This window comes from Amblyomma maculatum, chromosome 1 (assembly GCF_055883805.1).
Source record: "Amblyomma maculatum isolate TAMU_Amacu chromosome 1, ASM5588380v1, whole genome shotgun sequence".
Taxonomy (NCBI): Eukaryota; Metazoa; Arthropoda; class Arachnida; order Ixodida; family Ixodidae; genus Amblyomma; species Amblyomma maculatum.
This window is the reverse complement of record NC_139344.1, coordinates 273,190,994-273,216,431: the sequence shown is the minus strand read 5'-3', so window position 1 is coordinate 273,216,431 and position 25,438 is coordinate 273,190,994. Positions and strand designations below refer to the sequence as shown.

Here is a 25,438-nt window from a genome sequence, read left to right as displayed (position 1 = left end):
GGCCCGACGAGAGGTCTTCGATGCGATGCTTGAAGCCAAGACCGTCGCGAGGCATGGGAAGACGATGTCGTGGGCACCTGTTGCATAGAATAACTCAGCCGTGTTGGTCTTCGGCACCGTAAAAGGAAGCCCGGCCAGTGTTGCTCGGGTCAGCCTCTATCGGCAGTTAGCGGCAGAAACCGGCCCCCGGCGCTCTGCCCGAGGTGTCCGCTCGCGGGCGGCGTCGGGCCGGGGGCGGGGGCTCGGGTTGCGGGCGGTGTCCCAAGCGCCCTTTGTGCTCCCAGCCGTGGCCCTCCAAAAGGAAACCCCAGCGAGCGCCGAAGCCCCGCCGCGACCGGAGGAAGCCCCAGCACTGCCTCCTGCGCCCGGCCGGGGCTTCTCGGCGCAATCGCGCGCCCGCGGCCACGAGCGCTGCACGTGCCTGCGCCCTAAGGATTCGGAACCTCGAGGTTCTGGTTCCAGAATCCTTAGAGGATTCTGGAAGCCCTCCCTATGGAGTTCTGGGACGACGACGAGGCGTGGAAGTGCTCCCAGTCGGACTTGGCCGACCTCGTCAACGCCGAGCCGGACCCCCTGGCCGGCTTGCTCTGCCACTCGCCCAGGTGAGCTAGGACATCTATTCCTTGGAGCGCTCTGCAGAACAGCAGCCCGCGTGCGACCCGCGCCTTCGCGCGTGCGCCCCAACATGGCCGCACATGCGCCAAGGCACGAAGGTCCTCGCGCACGTGCTCTCGCGGCTGTCCCTGTACTTGCGGTGCCGTGTGACAGCGTCGCCCTTACAGCAGTGAGCCATGTTAATCGTGCTACGCGCTCGGAGCTTCCCGTGAAATAGCCAAGCTTAGAGAGCCAATACTTTCCCTCGGGTGTCTGTGCCGGTCGAAGCGAGCAGACAATAAAGCGCTGTTCTGTACTACTTCCCTGCTCCTGCATGAGGGCTGTTTTACTAGCAGCGAAAGAGCAGCGGAGAAGCGAACTTTCTGCTGCAGGAAACGCACTCGCAAAATCATCCTGGCATTGGTTGGTTCGAAGACGAACGGAGTGCCTGGCAGATTTCACGCGCGCGCCACTCCGCAGAAAAATGCGGCTACGCTGAGGTTTCCACAAAGTGGCTAAGTGGATTATGATCTTCATACGCATTCACTTGAAATAGCACACGGCCAAAAGGACAACGCTCAAAAACAACTGTGTAGCTTGCCTGTTTACTGCCTTGTGTGTTATACTTCTGTGACGACTTACTAACGCTTATTAGACACTATACGATAACTCAAAAAGGAGCCGTGTAAAAAAATCCGCATTGTTTGTGTTATCCGTGAAGGCAGGAGTAAAAGTAAGGGCTACAGTCGTGAGCTTTGTCGCGCGCTCTTCGGCTTTCTCTAAGATGGGGTATGCTTTGTTTCCGACTTTGACGTCTGCATAGTAGGTCGATTAATTTCCCTGTTGATGCAAGCGCGGGTGACTTTGACGTCTGCTCCTCCAGCACAGGCGAAAATTATATTACAAATAAAAATAAAAATATACTCATTGCGCTAAAGCCCTGATGCAATTGCTAAATGTATTAACAATAAAACAGAAGTCACCTGCATAAATTATCTGTCATCAACTAAATGGTCAAGGAAAAAAAGAGAGCGAGGAAGGTGCAATCAAACATGTGGAACAGAAGCTCAGATGATTCGTTCCCCGTTGTTGCTTGCGTCTAGGGCATGGTCATTGTTGTCCCCTATACGGTATCCGTCATTCACAAAATTAAATGTTTATAACAATGGGGTTTTTGCATTGAATTCAGGATTTTGAGAAATCATTGTATCATGTGCTAATCCAAATGCACACAACCTAAAGCAATGGCTCACTGGCCTTCCTCTTTCTTGCAACCTTAGTGAATATTCGAGGATTATATACTCGATGTGTTGGCTCAACGGAGCAAATAATTGTGGCGCCTTATGATGTCCCTCCATGATGACCTTGTATTACTCTTGTGTCCGCGCAGTGACCATGTGAACGCATGAAAGATGCATTTTTATATTCTATTTCTTTGACACTTGTTGGTACGCTGACTGCAGTGCCGCAGTGTTCCTTGGCCGCATTTATTCAAAGTTATTCGCAACAATCTCAAAGTGTGTCCTTATCTCGAAAGTGTGTGCAATAGCTTATCGACAGTGCTTGATTCGATAACGACATTGCATACTATATCTGAGGTAGTGTAGGAGTCGTATCCATTTGTACAGTTCCCATAATTCAATGTTACCTCAGTTCCGCGCCTGGTTCCTTGAATGTCGAAATATTCTGGTTCTTGAGCACATGGTTTACAAGGCGCGTTTTAAATAACCATTCTTTTCAGCTTGGGTTTTTGCTAAACCAGCTCTCCCTATCTTTCTGGCAGGCCATAATTAACATGCTTGCTTCTCTGTTTAAAAAAAAAAAAAATTGTCGTGGTGTAGCTCTGGTTAATCCCAGTTGAATTGAAAAAGCAACGGCAGAAGCTTCTTTTGCCTGCTACGTTATTCCCCTATCACGCCCTATCGGTGTAAGCTGCTACATTATTGGGGACACTTAAGCTCATCCTTTAAGGGCATGACGCGAGAGCGTAAGCTACCAGCCCACATATAAAGTCACGCTTCAACCAAGCCGTATGGACGTGCCTGCGTGTCGTAGGGGTAACGAGAATGCGGACGGTTCTGGCAGGCTGATTCTGATATCACCCTCCCATATGAAAGGAGCGACCCGAGTTGGCAGCTCCTGCTCGTGGCATAGGGGTAACGTGAATTCAAATGTCATGGCAGGCTGTTTTTTTTTTTATGAGGAGACCGTAGCTACGCCTCTTCACGGTGTGGCCACCCGAGGTCTCGTCTTGGCTGTCAGTATTGCTGTCGCAATAAAAAGAATATATGAGCGACATATAAGCTCTTAGTGGCGCCTGTGCGTCTCCCCTTGTGAATCGTCGTCCCGCTTAACTTCACCAATAACTTAATTTGTGCCTCCGTTATTTGCACATGTCCTCCGAAGGTACCTGCGTGGCCTATAGGGATAGCGTATTTGACTATAGGGATCCGAGGGTACCAGTGAGTTTATTTTTCATCTCATCCTCCAATCTCAATTGAGCCACCAGAGTTTGCAGCGCCTGCCAATTCGATGCCACGTGGTCTCTACGACGTCACGCAACCCGCTCACTAATCATTGCCCGGTCATGTTTTCTGCCAACCACCACCTGTCAGCATCATGCTTGCGATTATTCGCTCGCAACGCCAACAACGCTGTATTTTCGGGAGGACGCGGCCTTCGTTGCTGCCCCTTTAAAAAAATGCTTGGTTCGACCTTGACAGGACTGAAAAAAAATTTCCAGACCGCTTTGCAGCAGGAGAATCTTGGAATTGTGGCTTCCGTGCGAAGCCGGACATTTGAATCCATTCTCATTGGCTCATCGCAATCAACGCTGTGTAGTTAAACAACTCAGAAGCAGCCAGTGTCCATATATGCCAGCGAAGCAAATGCACTGGACTGAGCGGCCTCAAAAATATAGCATCATGTCGTGCGGCTTGAGAGCTGTATGTGAGCTCCACTGACATTTATACCGGGTTGTCGGAGCGCTAAATACAAATTTCATTTTCACCCTGGCTGAGATTGGAGCTGTTATTTGCTATTTCATCTTTTTATCCAGGCGCGAAGTTTCGTGATCTGTTCTCGCTCGAGTGCTCTCTACTTTGCTGTCTTGTGAATATTGTATATAGTTCGCTCAAGTCGCCGTAGACCACGATAGACAACTAGCTGGCTTCCGTGGCTCGCGGCAACGGAAGAAAAAAATTCAGTCAAGACAGTTCGTCGCGCCTTTGATCGGTAGGAAATGGCATAGCAGGGACGTACTAGAGTTCGCTTAGGAGGCCGGCTGCAGCTATGTCACTGCGCATGCGCCGAAAGCGTGCGGTTATTCCCGCTGAACGAAATCCGAACAACGCTTTCACAGAAGCCGCTATCATATTATCCATTAATTATCGAAAAGTGGCGGGAGAAAAAAAAAGAAAAAAAGGAAGCACACTTATTCTGTGGACTAGTAAGTTCCGCCACGTATACGATCTCTCGGAGTCCAGAAAACCTGCGAAATGTTCAGAAGTAACTACGTTTTCAGCGGCTTCTCAGCATGCGCGTTCCAGTGTATGAGTGTTGCGTCATGCTGCACTCTGCTGACAGTTTCCACTCGCTGCCCCCAATAGCGTCTCATGGCCTCATAGCATGATCTTAGAAGGTTATTGGGCGCTGTCTTTTAGCTTTTACTTTCTTGCCGCTTCTTTTTTGCGAGCGTCGGCCACACAGCGCTGGTTCCAGATCACGGTGTACGTGAATCATCCCCGGTTTCCACTGACCGCTTTTTTGATCTTTTGTTTACAGCAGCCTTTCTTCCTGTCTCCTTTCTTTCTGTCCTCGCTGATCCATTCAAGACATTATTTCGGGCGGGCTCGACAGAGGCGGAATCCTTTTCGAGGCAGGGGAGAGAAGGGCGACGGTCCCCATTCAAGCCGCTTCGATCAGCCAGGCCGTTGCCGCGGTTCGGGAACGTGACTTCGGGGCGGGGCTTCGGCGCCGGAGGGGGCGGTCGCGGCTTCCGCCAGCGGCCGGCCTCGGGGCGCGTACACCTACTCGAGTCGGAGCCGAGCTTGTCGCTCTTGTTACGAGCAACGAAGTGACGCTTCAATCTCGACGGCATGTCGCCGACGACGAATTAGGATACGTGCTCCCAGGCACTGGTTTTCTTGCGAAAATAGTCTTTTACGCAAGAATCCGCACCGCGGATAACTGAATGTGTCTGAGTCACAAAAGCTGAATATTACTTATTTATTTATTTGTTTGTTTATTTATCCTGCAGCTGCTGTGTTCTTAAACGCATGCCTAAATTCGGCGGCTTTCATGCACTCCACTAGCTTGCACTTTTTGCTTGAGCGGCTTTTTATATGCTAAATTATTCGTGACGGCCAAGTTGCTCCAGCGTTTCAGTTCTCAGAAGAAAATGTAACCAATACCTTGATCTCGTTAAATAGATTATCAGGCAGACGGCTCAAAGCAAGGAAAACGGAAATACCTCGGCCGCCACCCGAATCATGATGAGAAATTTAAGCAGTCAAATAATACCAACTGAAAACATTTCATCTCGCACAGGCCGCGACAGTAAGCGCAACAAGATGAACAAACATGATCTGTTAGGCCGGATTTCGTGTTCGGCTGGCGCTTACTGATTACTGTATTTACTTACTACATTTGCTTTTATAAGCAAATTGTACAAGCAAAACATGTCCCACGGTACAAAGGATATAAAGAAGAAAGAAAAAGCGTTGAAAGCGATAGGTCTAGCTCCGTATGTAGAAGCTGGAGTCTGCCAGTCAGGAGCCAAAGTCTCAGAGCTGTACAAATGTCTTGAAGGTTCATGATTGACTGGCTCCTTGGCTACCGGCAGAGTTATAGTAACTCTAGCTATCGGTATGCAGGGCCATCGTGAGTGCCGAGGCAGTCCAATCGCGAACCCCTAGCTTGCATGCGAACAGCCTCGAGTGGCACCGTGCGCCCGACAGGTGCATTCACCAGGAAAAGTTTTCAACAGAATTATGCGCGCTGCTGCTGGATTCTATAGTTCGCTTTTTGGCTGATATTTTAGGTTGGAACCTAGCTAAGGGTACCAAGCTTACAAGCGTCCTCGGTAAATTGGTTAGAAACCAAAACATCTTTCATTTCATTTTATTACTCTCAGGGACGGTCAGGCGATACAGAGAGGAGTGGGAAAAAAAAACAGCAGATAAAAAAAAAAAAAAAAAAAAAAACAGAAAACATAAAAGGAAAACAAGTGGTTACAGCACGTACCTAGAAACAGCATCTCCGATTTTGATATGATCCATAATGGTGACGACGAAGGACGGCAGGTGGTTCCATTGCGAGACAGTTTTGGGGACGAAGGAATTTATGAACTGGTCAGTCCGGCACTGTGGAACATGAACCTATAGGATTAGGTGGTGATCTCTACGGGACGATATATACATTGTAGGAGTGAAGAGGAATTGCGTTACGCTATTGTTAGTGTAATATGTTTTTGATGAACAGTGCACAGGCGAAAAATTCGACGCCGTAAGGAAAGATCTGGAAGATTAAGTGTTATTTTAATTTGTGAAACACTGGACTGACGCGAGTAATTGGACATTATAAATCTTGCAGAGCGATTTCGTATTGAGTCAAGTAAAGCAATGGGAGAGTTAGTGTATAGATCCTAAACCGGGGCAGAGCACTCAATCTTCGAGTGCACTAGAGTTTTATACACCAATAGTTTTAAGGGGATAGGAGCCACGGAAAAGTTACGACGGATGAAACGAAGCGTGTGGTTAGCATTATTAGCGATATACTTTCAATGTGCGCTTTCCAAGACAGATCAGCTGTTATTTGAACACCAAGATACACTTGCTAAGTTGGGTGAGTAAGGTGTTATTAAGAATTGGTATGAATACGACGCTGTTTGTCTAGTCATGCGTGTGATTCTCATCACTTTACACTTGTTAACGTTTAGTTTCATAAGCCAGGTGTTACACCAAGTTTCAATATTTTTCAAGTCATTTTGAAGAGCACATGCATCATTTAGGCTAGCAATTTTTGTAAAATCATCAGCGAAAAGTCTTATTTTGGAAGTAACTAAGAATGGAAAGTCATTAATTAGATTATGAATAGAAGAGGTCTTACTACTGATCTTTGTGGAACTGCAGACGTTACAGGGGAAATGGAAGAGTCATATTCGTTAGCAGTTAGCCTACATACTGGCACCGATTGCTTAAGAAGCACTCAATCTATTTTAGTATAACACTATCAATATTTAGTGTACATAGCTTGCAAAGTAACAGTGGGTGAGACACAATATCAAAAGCCGATAAATATACAAGAGATGAACGATAGAGTACAGAAATAAAATCATTCGCGAATGCAATTGAGTTTCGCAGGAGTGATACTTACGAAAAGCATGTTCTGAAAAAAAAAAAAAAAGGATTGGATTCTAGGCAATCAACAAGATGTAAATAAATAATATGTTCAAGGAGCTTACACGGAATTGACGTTAAAGCAATAGGTCTGCAGTTATTTGGATTATGAATGACTTGTGCACGGGAACCACTGTGCCGATGCTCCAGTCGTCAGGTATCGATGCGCTGAGGAGGGAATGTGTAAAAATTTCGGACATCAGAGATGAATATATAAACACGTACTCGAGGAATTTATAATTAATGCCATCGATACCTGCAGCTAACGAAAGTTTCTCTTTCTGAATTAGCTTTACGCTCCCTTCATCAGTTATAGTAAATGGCTCCACCGGAACCATTTCTGAAACCATAATATCCAGCAAAGTAGACAGCACAACATTGGTATGATGACAAAAAAGGCACCATTTAAAACGTCACGACATCTTATGATGGAACTGGGACGTTATTTTGGGAATGAAGTCGGATATTTTTTCGCATATTAATGACATTCCAGAATTTTTGAGGTTTGGAAGCAAGCAAGTGGGGCAGTGTGTTGTGATAAAAAGTGTGCTTAGCGCACTAGCTGCAGACCTGCTTGTACTGTGACGCAACAGAAAGGAGCACCAAAAATCAGCAATGGTTGTACGCTTTAGGCGCCGGTAAATACGTTTCTTTTTTTCTTATTTATCAGAAATTTTAGTGATATGTTAAACCACGGTACTCGTTTAGAACACAAAACGCGATGAACAGGGATGGATTTGTCACTGAGTTCGCCCACTTTCGCTCTAAAAATACGCCAATTTTCGTGAATTGAATTCCCCCGGAAATGTGGGAAGAAAGTATTGACAAATCGCTTTAGTTCTACATTAATGGCTCGAAAATCAGCCTTGTTTAGTTTCTTAGTAGTTTATACCGCTTTAAACACCGTGGAGAGCGTGACTGCATAGATAGATTAATCCCTTTGTGGTCACTTAATCCTGGTTCAATGCTAACTGAAGAAATGGTTTCGGCAGAGGAGGAGCACAAGATCGAGTATGTTGGCGGGTGTCTGGGTAACACGGGTGGCTTGTTTTATGAACTGAATAAGGCTAAACATTGAGCACAGGTCAATAAATGTGGAACATTCTGATGAGCAGGTGAGACATAAAAAGTGGGGCTATTCTATGAAATTGCAGGAAGATTAAAATCACCAAAAACAAAAAGAGGAGCCCTCGGAAACATAGAAAGGACCAAATGAATGACGTCATAAGGCTGAGAATTAGGTGGTCGATAGCATATGCAAAAGACAACGTCCTTGTGGTTGAAACGAATGCAAGTGCAAATAAATTCCAGTGAAGAATCCATGGAAACGTTATAGGAAAGAATTTCATCTGATAAGGCAGACGAAATACCACCGCCTATGCGCCCGCACCGATCAGATCTGTAAACGCTGTAATTTTTTTTTTTTTTTTCACAAGAGAACAATTCCAGAGAATCAAAGCTCTCGGGCAACCACGTTTGGCCAGGACAATCACATCAGCAAGACACGTGTCGGCTAAAGAGGACAATAAATCACGTTTATTCAAAATGCTCTTCATGTTGGCAAAAAGAAACTAGTAATCTGAACTAGGTAATGCCTGAACGACCACATTTTGCTGTGCCGGACCAGATGGTGGAGTTGATGCAGGCGAGGGCGGTTGAACACTGTCGGAGGCACGAGCGTTTGGTGATTCCGCTTCGCACACCGCGTCAGTTTCTACACAATATACGCAACATTCTTTGTTCACGTACAACCTGTTGTAACGCAAATTATGTTTGTGACCACTTGTTTTCCCGTAATCAGTTAGCTTCTTGCGCGAGAGCCTAGTTGCTGTACAAAAATATTCCTACGCCAGTATTTTTCAGTTTTGATCTCTGAGCACAAATGCTTTCTTTAACCTTGAATGATGCGAACTTCACAGCGATAGGCCGGTATTTATTTGAAACGAAAGCTCCTTGAAATGCTATCATCGGCAAGTTCCAGCCAAAAAAGAGGTCAGTAGCTGGTGCGTATCTTCTGCTCAGACTCCGCCCGCGTTTCAGTCGCTGCATCATTGATATTGTAAAGTATCTCTTCGAGACCTATCTTCAAATTCGTCCAGGCGAGAACTTTCATCGCGAACAGCATTAGATATAGTACTATCCTGAAAAGCTGCAGACCCGTTGCCTTTGCTTCTATGAGATGCCAGTCGATCTAATGCATCAGATACTGTATCTTTAAGCTACATTTTACCGGCATCACCTCTAGCTTATTTTCCCCCGTCTCATTTGCTGCTTTTTGACGGTTTAAGCTCTTTTTGACTGACCGTTACCTCGTGTAAACATTCCATCATGTCAGTCAGGCGCGATTCCATAGTCACCTTAAGTTAATTTATTGCAGCTAATATATCGACATTAGACAGGTCTTATCTTTACGGCCAGGGTTAGTCTCTACATCGCCGGATAAAAAAAGCAACTTCACAACATCAATACAATCAGCAACAATGCACCCCAAAGTGTGTGGGCATGCGAGCACTAAACAGAGATCACTAGTGTACTTAGAATGCAGTGAATAATATAGAGTGACTAATATGCGTGAAAAAGCAGAATGTCTTGAGCAGCGTCATCGCTGCTGTCCCCCATGCCCACTTCCGACTGGACACTGAAAAAAAAAAAAATTTTTTTTTCGGAAATACAAGCTCAGAACGGCGCCGGACGACTCAAGACGAACACAAGAAAGTATAGGGTAAAGGACAGAAGCGCAACTTCCAATTTTATTACGCATACTTTTCCGCGTTCGTCTTTTAAGCGCACACTACTTTTTCGGTATCGTGTACCAACTAGCTCATCAGAAAGTTTTACTTCAGAAAAGAAAAGCTGTGAAAAAGTACAGTCGTGGACAAAAGTGCGTGCGATAGAGGATCCTCCCTAAATCTGCGATGCTTCGCTTGTTAGTCTACTAATATCTTTCCTCTGAATGAAGTGCTCATGACCCCCTGGTGTTTCAGAACTTTTTATTCACCTGCGTTGCCCGACCGCACAGCAATATATATATATATATATATATATATATATATATATATATATATATATATATATATATATATATATATATATGAATGGGAAATGAGGGTGCTCGCTATAATACATGAAGGAAAGAAGTCGGCGAGGCCAAGGAAAGCATTGGGGATTGTACTTTGTCTTTTTTTTTTTAATTTGTACTTCGGTAATCACATAAATTAATCTGTTTAGGGGAAAGATAATTAAACACAAAGTAGAAGAAAAAACAACGTGCCGATGGTGGGAACCGAACCCACGACCTCCGAATATCGCGTCCGGTGCTCTTCCAATTGAGCTACATCGGCCGCTGTCCCACGTCTGCTACTTTCTTGGGTATTAATGTTATCTGTACCGGACCCAACAACAACAAACCTAGACAGGGACATAAATGGTTCCAGGGGTGGTTTGACAAGCGCCTTGGTTTCTGTTGCTGGATGGGTGGTGGTGGTTTATTAAAAAGAAAATAAACAAAACGGAGGAAAACAATGTTTCCAGTCGCGGCAATTGCTATCTAATATTTTAAGCACCCGAGCTGCGACCGGCGGCAAGGAAAGGGACAGGGAGAGGATAGGGAGGGAGAAATACAGAGGAGAGCGATGGCAAGAAAGGACATGTGGAGCTTTGTACATTACACTGTAAGAAAAGTAGATGAAAATTCAAGCATGTTTAAAGAAAACTTCTGTTCCCTCACATATAATATCTGATGGCATTTACCGAAATACGCTCACGAAAAATAAATAAATAAAACAACAAATTTCCTGTTTTCTAGCCAAAACCTTGGTTTGAAGGAAAATAATTGGAGGTACTTAAGTCATGTGTTCAATTTCCTATCGCGAACTGATTCTTACTTGAATAATTAGATGCATGCTAAATCGGAAACGACAGCCACGAAAGCGCTGCCCGAAAAACGCTCGCGTAACAAATTTGATATGAAAAAGAATATGCAATGGCGCGCCAGATTATGGTCTGTTAATAGTGTCTATTAGCATATAGTGGGCCAAAAGCAAAAAAGGCGACTCCTTGCTGCAGTAGTATATGTTATACATATCGTCAACTCCGCCTTTCCATGCAGACGACTGTTACAAGGCCATATTTATGGGTAGCATCGAATTTGTCAACGCCGAGAGAGAGATGTCCGCGTAATGGGGTTATTGAAGCTTTCGCCATAGAAAATATAGCTTTCTGCAATTTCTTTTTTCTTTTTTTTTTTTTTTTTTTTTGCAGGCATAAAAACATGCGAAGCAAGAATGAAAAAATAGGAATATATATAACAAATTTTCCTGTTAGCTGCAACAGAAAGACCTGTGAAGGGACAGATAAAAACAGAAAACGTATTATAACAGATAATTTCTGTCAAGTTACAGAAATATTTCATTATTTGTAAACAAATAAAAAAAGTTGAAATCACAAAAAAAAAATTAAAAGCAGAAAACATAGTAGAACAAAACATTTCCGGCAGGGCCGCTGCAAGGATATTTTTGTATTTTGCAACGAAAATTTTCTACAGTGTATTTACAAAATACAAAAGGTAAGCGAGTTCGCGTCGCTCATGCAGAGGTACCCAAGAACTGTCCAAAAAACGACTGCGTGCGAGACCACTGCAGTTATTTACGCAGATTCTGCATTTCAGTGATTCTGCATTTCGTTTTCAAAATTCACCTGAGAGTGTCCATTATATCAGATAGGGACCTTTTACTTGGAAAAAGGCCTCGCGGAGAAAGTTCTTTAGAGATTGGCGTAAATAGCCAATTGTTTCGCAACCTTAAACAGAAAAGCTAGGGAAAGCGAGGATTTATATCTCAGTAAATTTAACTACGACAGCGGCGGCGAGGCTAGTTGCAACGCAGGCGTCGTTCCTGCTTCCATTGTGGGTTGGGAAATCCTTAAACTTGGTCCCAGGATAATTCCTTCAAGTGCTGGTGCAGCAAACAACACAAGACGTTCCTGTGCTCTGTGCAGGGCTCATTTGGGCCCTAAATGACCTCTCCATCGTACTGCAGCAGACTAGTCAGCCGCTGCAGAGAGTTCGCTCAACCTTCTCACTCTGGGCGTGCGCGCCGCCGCTTGTGGCGCGCATGTCGCTCCGGAGTTAATGCACCGCCATTTTATGTGACAGGGCGTTCGTCGTCACATCATGCTGTAAGAGTGTCGCGCAATGGGAAGTGTGGGAGAACCCATCGATAAGTCCTGTCTTGCGTAAGCACCCAACCAAAGCGCCACATTTTGGTGCCCATGAAGAGCCTCGAAACTGAAACGTTTAAAGTGTAGCGCAAGCGAAAAAAAAAAATACTATTTGCTCTGTAACAGTGGCAGCCAGTGGCAGATAAATGAAGGGGAAATGAGGGGGCTCGTTATAATACACGAAGGAAAGAAGCCAACAGTCGTCGAGGCCAAGGAAAGCATTGGGGTTGTACTTTGTCTTTTTTTAATTTTTACTTCGGTAATTACATAAATTAGTTATGTAATCTGTTTAGGAGAAAGATAATTAAACACAAAGTAGAAGGAAAAACAACGTGCCGATGGTGGGAATCGAACCTACGACCTCCGAATATCGCGTCCGGTGCTCTTCCAACTGAGGTACATCAGCCGCTGTCCCACCTGCTACTTTCTTGGGTATTAATGTTGTCTGAATACGAACCTTGAGAGTGTTCACCAGCGCCACCCTCAGCCATAGCGGTGGACGTGGAACGTCCTACGTGACGCCGGCTAAAAAGAGAAATGAATTTGGCGTAAAGCCATTAGGCAACTCCCGCTTCACGTCGTCAAACAACTTCGAACAAGAAGTGTTGCTGAAAGTTGTTTCAACAAGTTGTTCAAACTCTCTACAGTCGAACGCCTCAGAAGCAAAACTGTTTTTCTATTCGTGTCGCTACGGCAACCTTTCGCTGCTTTTGTATCGAACAAGACTTGGTCAACCACCCAACAGGAGCGGTTCATTTTTGCATTTTTGAGCTTTTAACTTACGTCCGCTTTTCATTGTGTTTTTTTTTTAATCAATTTACGCGACGCGGAGTGAACGTAACTTGAAAAGCAGCACGCTTGAAAAGCAGCTTGAAAATGTTCGTGCAAGCACTGAAGCACTCAAGCTCTTGGTTGCACGCTTCACAACTTTGATGGGTAGGGCGAGCGCCGTAGCGATGCTGTGAAAACGCAAGTGGTGTGAACATGGAAGTGTGCACAAAATTAAAAATAAAAAAGCAGCACCCCTCATTTGTTCGCGCTCCTTTATTACTTGTTTCTTGTCGTAATAAACAACCAGCCCTTCTTTTCCAGGTTCAGCCGGGGCTGCTTTATTTACATAAATACATGTTAGCCAGTAGTTTCGATAAGAATTTGCTAAAGAAGCAGGGAAATGGATAAATACATCTAACTAAAAATGAAGAGCGATGATATATGCGTGAAACCAGTGCGTAACAAGGCCAGAAGGTCTTCGCATGAGCGCGAAAATGGCGCGTGCCGACTCTTCTAATAAAAAGAAATAATGAAAAACCGAACGAGGGAACTCGGCTCCACCGAAGGCTCTGCAACGCAGACTGCAGCTGAAGAAGTTCGCGGTAATCTTTCCGGCATCGGCGAGACACGCACGGCTTTGTTCATTTTCAGCAAGGCCGCGTGAGGAAAGAACTAGTTGGGCTAGTTAGTACACGATTCACAATGGAATACGGCTCGACGGAGGCGAACAGAGGAGGCACACAAACGACAGGACCAACGCATGAAAGGGTAAGGTGAAAGGAGACATACAGCTCGGGGTAAGGTCAGCAGCTGTTTGCAGCGAAAGGCAGGGGCGACATGGTCCAATCGTGGCGCCTCTCTCCCCTGCGCACTATAATAGATAATTGTGCTCCTGCTGTCATCCCCGCCTGCAAACAGCTTCTGAGACGCAGCTTCTTTTTATGGGATATGCACTGGCGCCGCCGGCCGTCATGCTTACGGTGCACGTAGCAGACGAACGCCTTCCCCGCTAACATGCTTTCCTCGCGCGGCACATTCAGATTGCCGCTTGGAATGCGTGAGCAGTTAAGGGTCGGCCGGCCGTCGCCACGCGCGACGGCAGTCGCGCCACTTCGGATGCACAGCTGCGCAGCTTAGCACTGCTCAAGCGGAGGTCGCGAAATGGGGTTAACGACGCAGTGGGCTGACGAGAACCGCTGGTAAAGGTCAATGACAGCAGCAGCGCTTCCGTGAAATCGGAGAGCCTGAATTGGGAAGCCTACCACTCTAGAGGAATATTTTCTTTTACGTGGTCGCTTATTAAGGCACCAAACTGGGCTAGTGGTGGTAGTTCATTTTAATACTGAGCGCCGTGCGTGTTGGGAAGAATGGATCCGAAAGTATGTAGCCGGTACTCGGTAGTCCGCGCTTCATCCCTGTCTTGTCCGTTTTTCGTGCTGGCACTTGTAAATACAGTGCACGGTTTAGTGTCCGGCAGTTTGCAAACTGGCAGTTTGCCGAGCCAGGCAGCGAGCCTTCATTATCACTCCGACTCATTATCACTCTCGACATTGTCCAATCATACAAATACCTTGGTGTTCATCTTTGTCAGGATCTTACGTGGAATACGCATATCTCAAACATCATATCATCCGCTAACAGAACACTAGGATTTTTAAAGCGTCACCTACGCTCTGCACCTCAGCATGTCAAGCTCCTCGCATACAAATCACTAGTTAGATCAAAATTAGAATATGCATCTCCCATCTGGTCTCCGAAACAAGCATATCTGCGTAATTCAATCGAAGCAGTTCAAAACCGAGCAACTAGATTCATTCATTCATCGTATTCTTTTGATATCAGCATATCATCCTTAAAATCAGTCCAACCTACCTACTCTTGCTCATCGCCGCTACATTGCTAGTTTATGTTTGTTTCACAAGTTTTTTTACTCCGAGCTACGACAGGAACCTTACATCTGCGCACCCCCACCACGTATCTCCCTCCGCACCGGTCATCAGCAGCAAGTGTCCCGACCTCGCGCCCGCACCACTACATTTTCTTCATCATTCTTCCCCCGGACTGCCAACGACTGGAACGGCCTTCCCCGAGAACTTGCTGCTATCACATGTCCATCTTTATTTTTTGAACGAATCACACGTGTACTTGCGCAGTGAAAATCTTGTATTTGTATAACTTACTTACACATATATAGCCTTGTATACAAGGACTCGACAGCACCGGGTCGAGTAAGCGTCGAGTAAGTGAGGTCACCATTATTCGACCCGATTGGTGTCTACATGAACTCGCTTTCTAGCGAGTAAGCATCTCAGCGGCGCGTAGCGTCGAGATTTGTAGTTATTGTGCAAGTTTCTTACTCGTATTTGATTCCGTTGCCTTTTACTGTTGAGAGCTTCGATTATTCTTTTTTATCGTTGATGAGGGCTAAAAAACATTCAACTTCGCTGACGCTCCTCGCCGCTCCGGTTGCTTTTTAATCCCAGAGTTCGTCATAACTCGACTCGCTGACTCGACAGCGTCTACATGCTTTTAGACAAGCGGGTCAAGCGAGTTAACCTACCCCCCTCAAGCGAGTTAACGCGACCCGCTCCGCGGCTATTTTACTCAACCCGACTGGGTATACATGAACCCGACAACTGGTTTTTTACTCGACAGGCTTACTCGACCCGACTCTGTCGAGTCCATGTATACAGGGCTTATGTTACCTATTCTGTTTTTCATTTCTGTGCGCCCCACCCCTTATGTAATACCCTCTAATGAGGGTCTTTAAGGTATTAAAGTGAAGTGAAGTGAAGTGACGCAAGCATAGATATTAAAAAAAAAAAAAAAAAAAACAACGACAAAAATCGCCAGGATGGCCACGGTACACCGATAAACAAAGCGCATGCCCCAATGACTCATTTCAAGGTCAAAAACAGAAAGAGGTCCCACACTGTTTCATACAACTTTTAGGAAAGTTTATTTGGGACACCTCCGGCGCTTATTCTGCATGGATGCTCCTTGTCCAAAACGTTTGCAGGTATCCCCGAGGTTGAAATCCGAAACACCATGTATAGGTCACATAGGTAGTAGAGCTGAGAATCAACGATTCTGCGCAGATATGTCGTGCAGTAATGCAAGAGCACAGCAGACCCGCTGCAGCTATGTGGTCGCGTCCTCTTCTCCTTTCAGTGTGTTCTTTAACCAAAAAGTTAGCTAATCAGTCTTAACTTATATATATATATATATATATATATATATTATACCACACCTAGCCTCACTAGAGTTACTATATAGGCTTCCCCTATATTTCTAAGTCACACTACACCCTTCGCCCTAGAACACTATACTTTGCCCTTTCAACGGAGCATTTTGCGCATGCGCACTGAGCGTCACTAATTGCCTGTCTCTAAAAATCCCTTGGGGAGTAGAGTTAGGGGAATAGGGAAATAGCGGGGTGCAAGTAGGCACGCACAGAATTCGTGGTGTAGTTATCGCCTCCCTATTATGGTCTACCCCTATCCTCTCGACCAGGGCCGTCTACCAGGGCCCCCGACTTCCTTTCGAAGTGTTGGCGCTTCTTTTATTCCTCCTTTATTCTTATAACGCCTTTGAGACGAAGTTAGCTGCGTGGGAGAAGCAGCTGTTGTCAAGGGCCCTAACCTTCCCTGCTTTTTGTCCGCTTTGTCGTCCAGCAAGTAAACTGAGTTCATGCAACGAGCACCGGACTTTGCCGAACTGACTGCCGTATTATTCTTCATAGGTGCGGAACTCGCGTGGGAAAAATAAGAGGGTGAGGCGGTGAGTGGTGGTAAAGAGGCAGAGGGAATTTATGCGGCTGCAAATCCACCCATGTGCCTCCTCCTCGGACGCCAAAAGGGCCCGTACCTCCAACCCTACCAACCATAGTGGCGACAGCATACCACCACCACCAGTTCACATTCTGGTGCTTCCAGTGCTGTCCTTACGAACCTGTCCCTGCTAGCCGGCAGGCAAAAGCGTGGGAAAAATAAGAAGGCGAGAGTGTATGGAGACGGCACCGGAGGAAAGAGCAGGGAGCTGCATCAAGCTGTTCTGGCTTCGGGGAAGGAAACCACTAGGCTACCACTTTTTACTGAAAGAGGTAACAATATGATGCCATGCCTTAAAACTTATCTTAAGAAAGCACGAACCTGTTCGTATTCGTCCTGGTCTCTTGGTAATGAGACATATTACAATGATACGGAATGCATTGTAGTAGAAAGACGTCGCCTGAGCGGCGCATTGAAGAAGGAAATGGAAGGTTGGAAGACAAGGAATATCTGCTAGCTTTTGGCCTGTTCCTAGATGACAACTGTGAAGTATGCTATCAAATGTTTCCAGACTCTTTTAGTATGTATGCCTTACAACTCACCATACGCAATGCTCTAAAGGTCAGTTCCTCTGTATTGCGAAAACCATAGCGGCCAAACATGTTTGGGGGTAAGATATCGGGTGCAGAATAACGCCGCCCGCCTTTGCTGCACACCCCTCTTGTGCGTTGCTGTGGCGCAATAGGGAGATTCAGCGATTCCTTAGAAATACACCATCCTCGTCAGAGGGAAGACGCATTTGTACCATGTAGCCTTTGGCGCTGCACCCAACTTCTACAACGGGAATCGCCACCAGGGTGCATGGGACTTTGCTATGCAGAAAATCTGAATTACGGAGTTGTGCAAAGGCGTTGGTGGCTATTGTGAAGAGCACTGATCATGTGTGCGATTGCGCAAGATCAGCAATAAATGAACTTTGCCTCTAAGAGATTTAATGATTTGCAATTCTATTTAGCCCTTGCGGTTTGTTACAGAGCGCGAAACGAGCAGTTGTATGAAAAACCGTTCCCAGCCTCAGGTGAAAATGTTCAGCTAACTGGCATCCAGCGCATACATGGGCACGAAGGCTAGTTCAAATGAGACATGAAAATTCGAATGTGAGAATTCTTGGTGTTTAAAGTTGAATGGCATGAGGATGACTTTTACTAGTCGATAATCTTTCGGGATGCTGTCAATACAGTTTCAGATCTAATTTCAAGTTTGCATTAGGGACATCATAAAGAAGTTTTAGCGTGCTATTTTTGTTTGTAAAGATAAAGGTTGTAGCTCTCTCAAGCAGTTCAGTTACCTATTTCTACCTTTCATGTGGCAAGAAACATGAGGAGCACGCTTAGGTTTTGCCTGCTTTTAACATCACCTTTTCATTTCGCGAATATTTAGCGTTGAGAGACGGACACGGAGTTTCGCAAAGTGTTAAACATATTTAGACAGTTTGGTTTTTAGAGAAAGGAAGTTACAGTATCTGTCGCACTTTTTGGTGGACACCTACAATTGTCGTTTGGAATCCCTGTTGCAAACTGGTCTCCAACTTGACCAGCAGCTGGAGGCTAAATTGGAATCGAACGCTGCACAAAGAACGACTGCGTCCCAATTTTGATACGATAAATTACGTGCGTATTTTACCGATCATTTTCCTGATTGGTTTTGTTTGCGGTGTTTAACGTCCCAAAGCGACTCAGGCTATGAGAGACGCCGTAGTGGAGGACTCCGGAAATTTGGCCACCTGCCGTTCCTTAACGTTCGCTGACATCGCACAGCACAAGGGCGCCTTGTTTTTCGCCTCCATCGAAAAGCGGCCGCCACGGCCGGGATTCGATACAATGTAGGGCGACGGCTACGTCTTTTCGACCGAACGAGCTGTATACGTTATCGAGTGAAAAATAATCCTGGCTGAGGCTTCTGGACCCTTCCCAATTTATTAACCTGGGTTTGACTGTGAGGTTTCCAAACAGTGCTTGTCTATTCCAACGTTGGAATAATAATTGTTTTATGCACTTTGAGTTTGGCATTGCAAGACGCATTTTTTAACCTGGGCGATGGCAGATGTATTTATACCAGGCTCAGGCCCAGGCGAAGGCCCAATAGTTCCGCCGTGCTTGAAGAGCACAGATATTCCACAGTTTCTGGCGGTGCAGTTGCAGGGCGATATAGTGGCAGCGGCGGCAAGCGAGCAGCTTTCTCTCGCCACGGAGCCGTTGGTGTAAACAAGCATGTTGGTCGCGTAGTTGCTCATATGATGGCTCCGGCTAGGTGCTGTATAGCACAGAGTGGTGTGCTGCGTTTTCCCCCGATGCCGACGAGCTGGTCATATTCTTGCAGTGCCATGCCCATCCTTGAGCTTGGGAATTGCTGGTGCGCGGTGGAGGCGGTCGATGTGGGCAACGCGCGTTGCGTGGCCTGTAGCTGCAGTGAGCACGCGCCCGCCTCGGCGAATGTCGCTTCGCATTGCGAGTTTCCGGGCAAACGGAAGCAGGTTCGCAGCACTTTGCGATGCGGCACCTCCAGTGCCTTCCACGATGATTTGCGCACCGTGATGAGTGGCAGCGCATAGAGAATGGCCCACACGGTTGATGCGTTGTACAGGCGCAGCGCAGCCTGCTGGGAAAGCCCCTTGCCCTGGGGGATGAGCTTGAGCGCTACGGCGCTGGTCCCCTTAATCTGCTTGCATGCCCTGGTCACCGCTGGGTTGGAGGACAGGCGCTGGTCCGTGTCAGGTCCAGGTACAGCACGGAGCTTTTCCACGGTAGTGGCGCCCCATCCAGCGTTAGCGGCGCCAGGCGGGCGCACCTGCAGGCGCCGCAGGCCATGGCCGCGGACTTGCCAGCGCAGAGCACCAGACCGAGGCACCGCAACCGAGCGTTTATTGCGCATAAGGCCCTTGAGGCACTCTCTCGTTGAGAAGCCTCACAGCTGGCGGCCCAGGAACCACAGTGCGATGCCGTCCGCCTCTATGGAGATGTACACGTGGTGCCGGCTGCTTGTGAGAAGACATCCCGGCGCTGCCGACATCGCAACATTGAATAGGAACGAGGACAACGCCGACCCCTGCAGTACGCCTAGTTCCACTGGACGGGTCCGAAAAAGAGCCCCTCCCACGCGCACGCGAATATAGTGCGCGCGTTGAGGTAGCCTTGACACAGACCAGACGGAGCGCAGTCGTATGCGTAGAGGGGGACCGTAGAACGGCGGATGTTTAATCGCCCAGACCAGAGCCAGCTCGAGCACACCTCACGCGGCCGCTTCGTCCTCGTCATGGCTTAGCGCGCAGTTAGCTCGAGCCAGGTCCGTGGCGAAGTGCGCCCGGTCACGCCTGCCTCTTCCATACCTCGCGGTTGGTTTTGTCAAACACACTCGGGACGTCGAGCAGCAAAAACAGTGCTACCTGCCGCACCCACTACAGCGTGCTCGAGTGCGGATACAACGTCCGCAGTTTAATCTGTCTCCTGCGAAAGCCTGTCTGAAGCTCATCGGACAAGTTCGCTTGCGCGGTCCACGCATGCAAGCGATGGAGCGCTATATGCTCCACCAGGTTTGGCGCCGTCAATGCGATCGGCCGGCATCCGCTGAGCTCCAGGGGCGAATCAGAAATTATTGTTTTGGAAGTGGGATGAGATGCAGTAAACGCAATGGCGACCCCCTCCGCGTGTGTTATGTTCCGGGCTCGAAACGTAAGCCCGTTTACTGCCTTAGGCTGGTGAACGACTGCGGCTGCATACCATCCCTCATGGGGGGGGGGGGGGGAGGCGTCCACGTAAAATAGTTCCAAAACAATAATTTCCGATTCGCGAGGGGCCTGTCGGAACGTCGAGCAAGGTTGGCTGGGTACCGTACTTAGCCTACCACCTTCTCAAAACTGCATATATACCGAGGACCCTGCTAGCCGGAATATTGTTCGGGCTCCTGCCCACATGGGACTTAGGGAAATGAGGCTGCTGACGCCGCCGCCCGCGCGCTCTCACCGGGCATTCCCCTCCGACTCCGACAATCAGGAATTACAATTCACTCCTGCCTACTCTTTCAAAGATATCGTTCTGCACTATCAATCTGGCCATAGTCTTTATCCCCGCCCATGTAAAGGCCTCTCAAAGGCAGAGGAGCGGCTTCTGCTCCGTCTTTATAATAATACTTTTGCTGTGCCCGGCAGCTCTAAGACACTTTGACCCTGCTTTCTCGGGCAGCTGTCCGCACTGTGCGGAGAAGTCTTCAGACATCTACCACATGGTGTGGGCCTGCCCATCCAACCCTGCTATCTCCGCCAACCCCAACCCCACCCAGGAGGACTGGGAGGCGACCCTGCTTGGCTGCTGAACCTACAGGCCCAAAAGGCCTCAGCGGAGCGCGGCCGGGCAGCGGCCGACGCCCATGGGGTCCCGGACTAGGGGCTCCACCTAGTGCTTGCGAGGACCAACCCCTTAAGGGTTGATCCAATCGCACCTCCATGTAATACTCATTTTGAGTTATTAAATCTCTTTCTCCTCCTCCTCCGGGGGCGAGCGGCATGGCGAGCGACCTGGCTTCGGTAGCGGGTGTTGTGTGCCGTTGGGGTTATCACACAGTAGCCCACCGTCAACAGGGTTGTACCAAGGAGTTGGTTGCGTAGCGCTCGTCACCCGTTTCGTGAACGAGGGCTGTCAGCTCCCTGGGTGGTAGCGATGAATCCGAGTCGGCGCTGGTGAGATGAAGAACAGCTGTATACACTATGTACAGGAATTTACACAACGAGATCGGCTCTGGGGCCGAAAGCTAACATAGCCATACTCGACGGTTCTCGCACAGCGACGGCCGGGAAGATTCCGCCGCGTCCGCTCTCTCGGGGCGAACTGCTCCCGATGGACGCTAGTGACGAACTCCCTCTCGAGCAGAAGCACTTGTGTCTCCGTAACCGAGAATCCGTTGACGCTCAAATGGTCCAATCCGACGGCAGCACTTTCGCAGGGCCAATGGGAGAGCTTGCTGCGCTCTTGCTTCAAATATGCCGCGGGGCGAGAAGGGGTCCACCGCCAGGGCCACGGCGCCGATCTGTCTGGATGCTCAGCTCATGTTTAAACACGTTGCTTCTCTCCGCTTGGCACGGCTCGCCTCCAGTGCACCGGTGCTTTGCAAAAAAGTATCCAGATTTTATGAAGGAGGCGTTCGACGGAGAAGTTTGGCGTCCGGCTGAATTTCTGGGCGGCTTTGGCCGGGCACAACACGGGCAAACCAAGGAAGTTATATAATAGAACTGCAGTTCTATTATAACCTCCTTGGTTTGTCCGCTACCGGCAGTTACCGACCCGCTACCTCCTTGGGGCAGACGACCGCCGTGCGCTACTCCGCTACTCCTGCGTTCCCAAACTAGGCTGAGCAGCCACAGGAGGACCAGGCGTTGCTCCGCTTCCAGGTTATGCTGCGTCCAGTAGGTCGCCCCATCTAGCTCGCGGGCACTGCGCGGTGTGTACAGTTCCGCCGCTTTGAAAAGCGCGTTGTGGGGGCGGTCATCATGGGGTGGAGGGAGGAACTCTGCATCAGGACTTGGGCTCCATACCATCGCTGTAAAGACAACGATGCTCGCAGGGAGCTGCGGCGCAAATGGGTCGGCGAAACGCTCAGCTAGCTTTTCGTTCGTTTGGCCGCTCGAGAAGGCGAGAGTGACCAGGACCTGAGGGTTCACCTGAGGCGTAGGGATGTAAAATTTTCTTAAATTTTGAAGGCTGGAAAAAAAAAAGTTTTCCCGGAAATATTGGAAAAGTTTGAAAAATATCAATTATATGCATATTAATCAAGATTTATAACTACATTGATGCAGCAAACATTTTTTTTTTTTTGCTTTTAGCTGCTCGTACTTATGTTGCTCCACTTTTACTTGATTATAAAAGACAGGAATGACACTTTTCATGGTTATAGAATGCTGCCGACATATGTGCGGCGGCCTCTACTGGCGCATATGAGAGAAACTCGTGAACTTTGGCTGTGCGCACACCAAGAGCAGGTATAGGGTCAAGGGGCATAGAGTAAAGAAGTTGGCGTTATTAGCTCTAACTAGCTTGAAGTCTCTAGTTTGATGAGCAGCGAAGAATTGACAGAAGGGGGAATTCGGAGTGGTGCAAGCGAACAAAGTTCCGGCCTTTTTTCTGTATCTATTTTTCTTGTTCTTTTTTTTTTTGCATGATGTGTTTTTATTTGTGGTTATTTTTTCTAGTGAATGTTTTGTGGAGTTCATTTTATACCTTTCTTTTTTATTTTATTTATTTTTTGTGGTCGGTAATGTGGCAATAAGGTCTGTGTATACGTTTTTTTTTTTAATCGATATTTATTGCCTCAGGGCATCAGTAGGATATGAGATGAAGGATGAATAAATGATTAAATGAATGGAAAAAGGTTGGCTGATTTCATGAAGTCCAGGAGTGAGCGATGATGAGGCCCCTGCGTCCAAGTGACATATGAGGCAGGATTGGTTGCTGAAAGGCCAGCTATCCTCAGGTGCCGGATTCGTGTTGGTTTGAGTGCTGGGCAGTCCCACAGCAAGTGGTGAATGTTCTAGTCGTTTTATATTTACATATTCCAGTTAGTTCTCTTACTGTTTGAGGTTCCACCGCATTTTTCCTTGCATCAAATATGTGACCAAATGTACAGGCCATATTTCTGTATGTTCCTTTCGTTTATTCAACTATGCTTACTCTTCTTTGTGGCGTTTTTTTTTATATGAATTTTAATGAGCAATTCAAAGTTAACCAAGTTGCCCTACAAATCAACCTTGCGAAAATAATTTTTGGACTTATGTCTGCATTTTCAAACTATATTTTAGTCCTTCGATGTGAACGGCTCCTTTTTTTCCTTTGTGAAACCATGGTATTTTGAAATGTATCACTTTTTTCTCTAATAAACAATGTGACAAAAACATTTGCTAGTTATTTTTGCTGTGTTCTTCTCAGTTTCTTCTAGTCAATACATGTGATAGGTCAGTTGTGTTCACTTTTGTGTGCATTTTCTTCGACAGCTTAAAGTAAATCGCAATTTTTCATTGAATCAATGACATGGCAAGGAGTAGGTGATGTTATTGTGCTTGCTTTCTCCTATAGATTGTTCTAATCTGTTCATGATGAGTTTCAGTCGTGTTTACTTCCAGTACATTTTGTATGCACTGAAATTTAATCAGTGAAGCCATATTTAACCTAGTGGCATTCACAGATTTAAATATGAAGAGGTGCTTTGAATATTTGTCTAACGTATACTTCTTTTTAAACTTACTACCGGGAAGGATGTGACGGTAATTATTGTCCAGCAGCGAAATAAGTGTTCTGTGAAATGGGCACGTTTGTAATTGGTGCTGCCAACTACAGTTTGTTTGCCTGTAGTAGCGCCGTGTTCGGCCGACATTTAATTCTTTCTATAAACAAGAACAATACATTTATGGTTGTTAAAATGCTAAACTTGAATATGAGCTGTCATTTGTCTGTAAAATTTAATGTTTGTTCTCTTGTGTGAGTTGTATTGTGCTAGACGAGACTGATCAGGTGTACAGGAGATTGCTCTCAAAATGCTGTTACGTGATCACATTTTCATATGCAAAACGAAACAGCGAAAAAAAATTAGTCCAGATCTCTTCATACTTCGCGCGTCACACGGAAATAACTGTATAGAGAGAAAAACAAAAATTTAGCATTTAGGCATACTGAAGTGTTTCAGTAGATCAATTAAACATTTATGACAAAGATTCTCAATCATTCCCAAATTGTGCAACAAAAACTAAACAATAGTGTTCCTTCCTGTTTAGAGGCAGCCTTCTATCAATTATAAGGATGAGTACAAATTTTCAAGCTTTTATAAGGGTAAGATACTTATGGTTTTTCTTCCTACTTTCCATGCCTTGGGAAAGAAAAAAAAAAAAACGAGAAAAATATGTTTTTTTCTTCTTTTTTTCCGATGGATGTGAACGATGGTGAAGATCCGCCGCGAGCTGCGATCCTTCTCCACTGTGCTGCAAGGAGAAGCCCACTGCCGGTGGTAGAGCTTGTTGGCTTCTAGTACACTCTAGCTTTACCACCTCGTCCAGCTGATTGTTCAGTCTCCTGTCCGTCCGTCACGCCCTGCACTCTGTCTTGTCCCTTTTGTCGAGCCGATCGAGCAGCTCCTTGTCGGGTGTTGGCTGACCTGCCCGCATCTCTGCGCGACGCGTGGCTGCGAGGGCGTTCCGGACGAGTCTGGTAAATTAATCAGCACCGGACGTAGCGGCGGCATATACCTCGTAGCGAAAACGGCCTCAGTCTACGATTACGCACCTACGTTTGGGTCACGCCTCTTTAAGCAGTGGGCTCTATGGTTATAGAGAAGTGGTCCAAGGCCCGGAGAGATGGTGCACAACGCCTCGATGCCTCTGGGCGCGAACGAAGCGTCGATGCAGGAGCCGGGCGATCCGCGTAGTCGGAAGGCGGACTGGCCAGTGTTGAGACGCAAATTTTCTTATTAGCTCTGCTAATTTACTTTATACTATATCGATCCTTACATGCCATAGCGACGTTTGAGTCGTGTTGTAACCTTGTAGTCACAATTCATTACATGGTTTAATCACTTTCAATTCTGTGTGATGTCGACCCTCAAGACCAATCCAGATTTCCGCCACGCAAAAACAAGGCGGACAACGTTTATACC

At 46.8% G+C, this 25,438-nt stretch overlaps 1 protein-coding gene across 1 annotated transcript in view; it reads left to right on the top strand.

The window, feature by feature from the left end:
* The first annotated feature begins 492 nt into the window (after nt 1-492).
* The window catches only part of LOC146206553 (uncharacterized), an 80,356-nt gene continuing 55,410 nt past the window's right edge, over nt 493-25,438 (top strand). The window contains exon 1 of the mRNA XM_084591277.1: nt 493-602. Within this exon, the coding sequence (XP_084447403.1) occupies nt 493-602 (110 nt within the window). The remainder of the gene's footprint in view (nt 603-25,438) is intronic.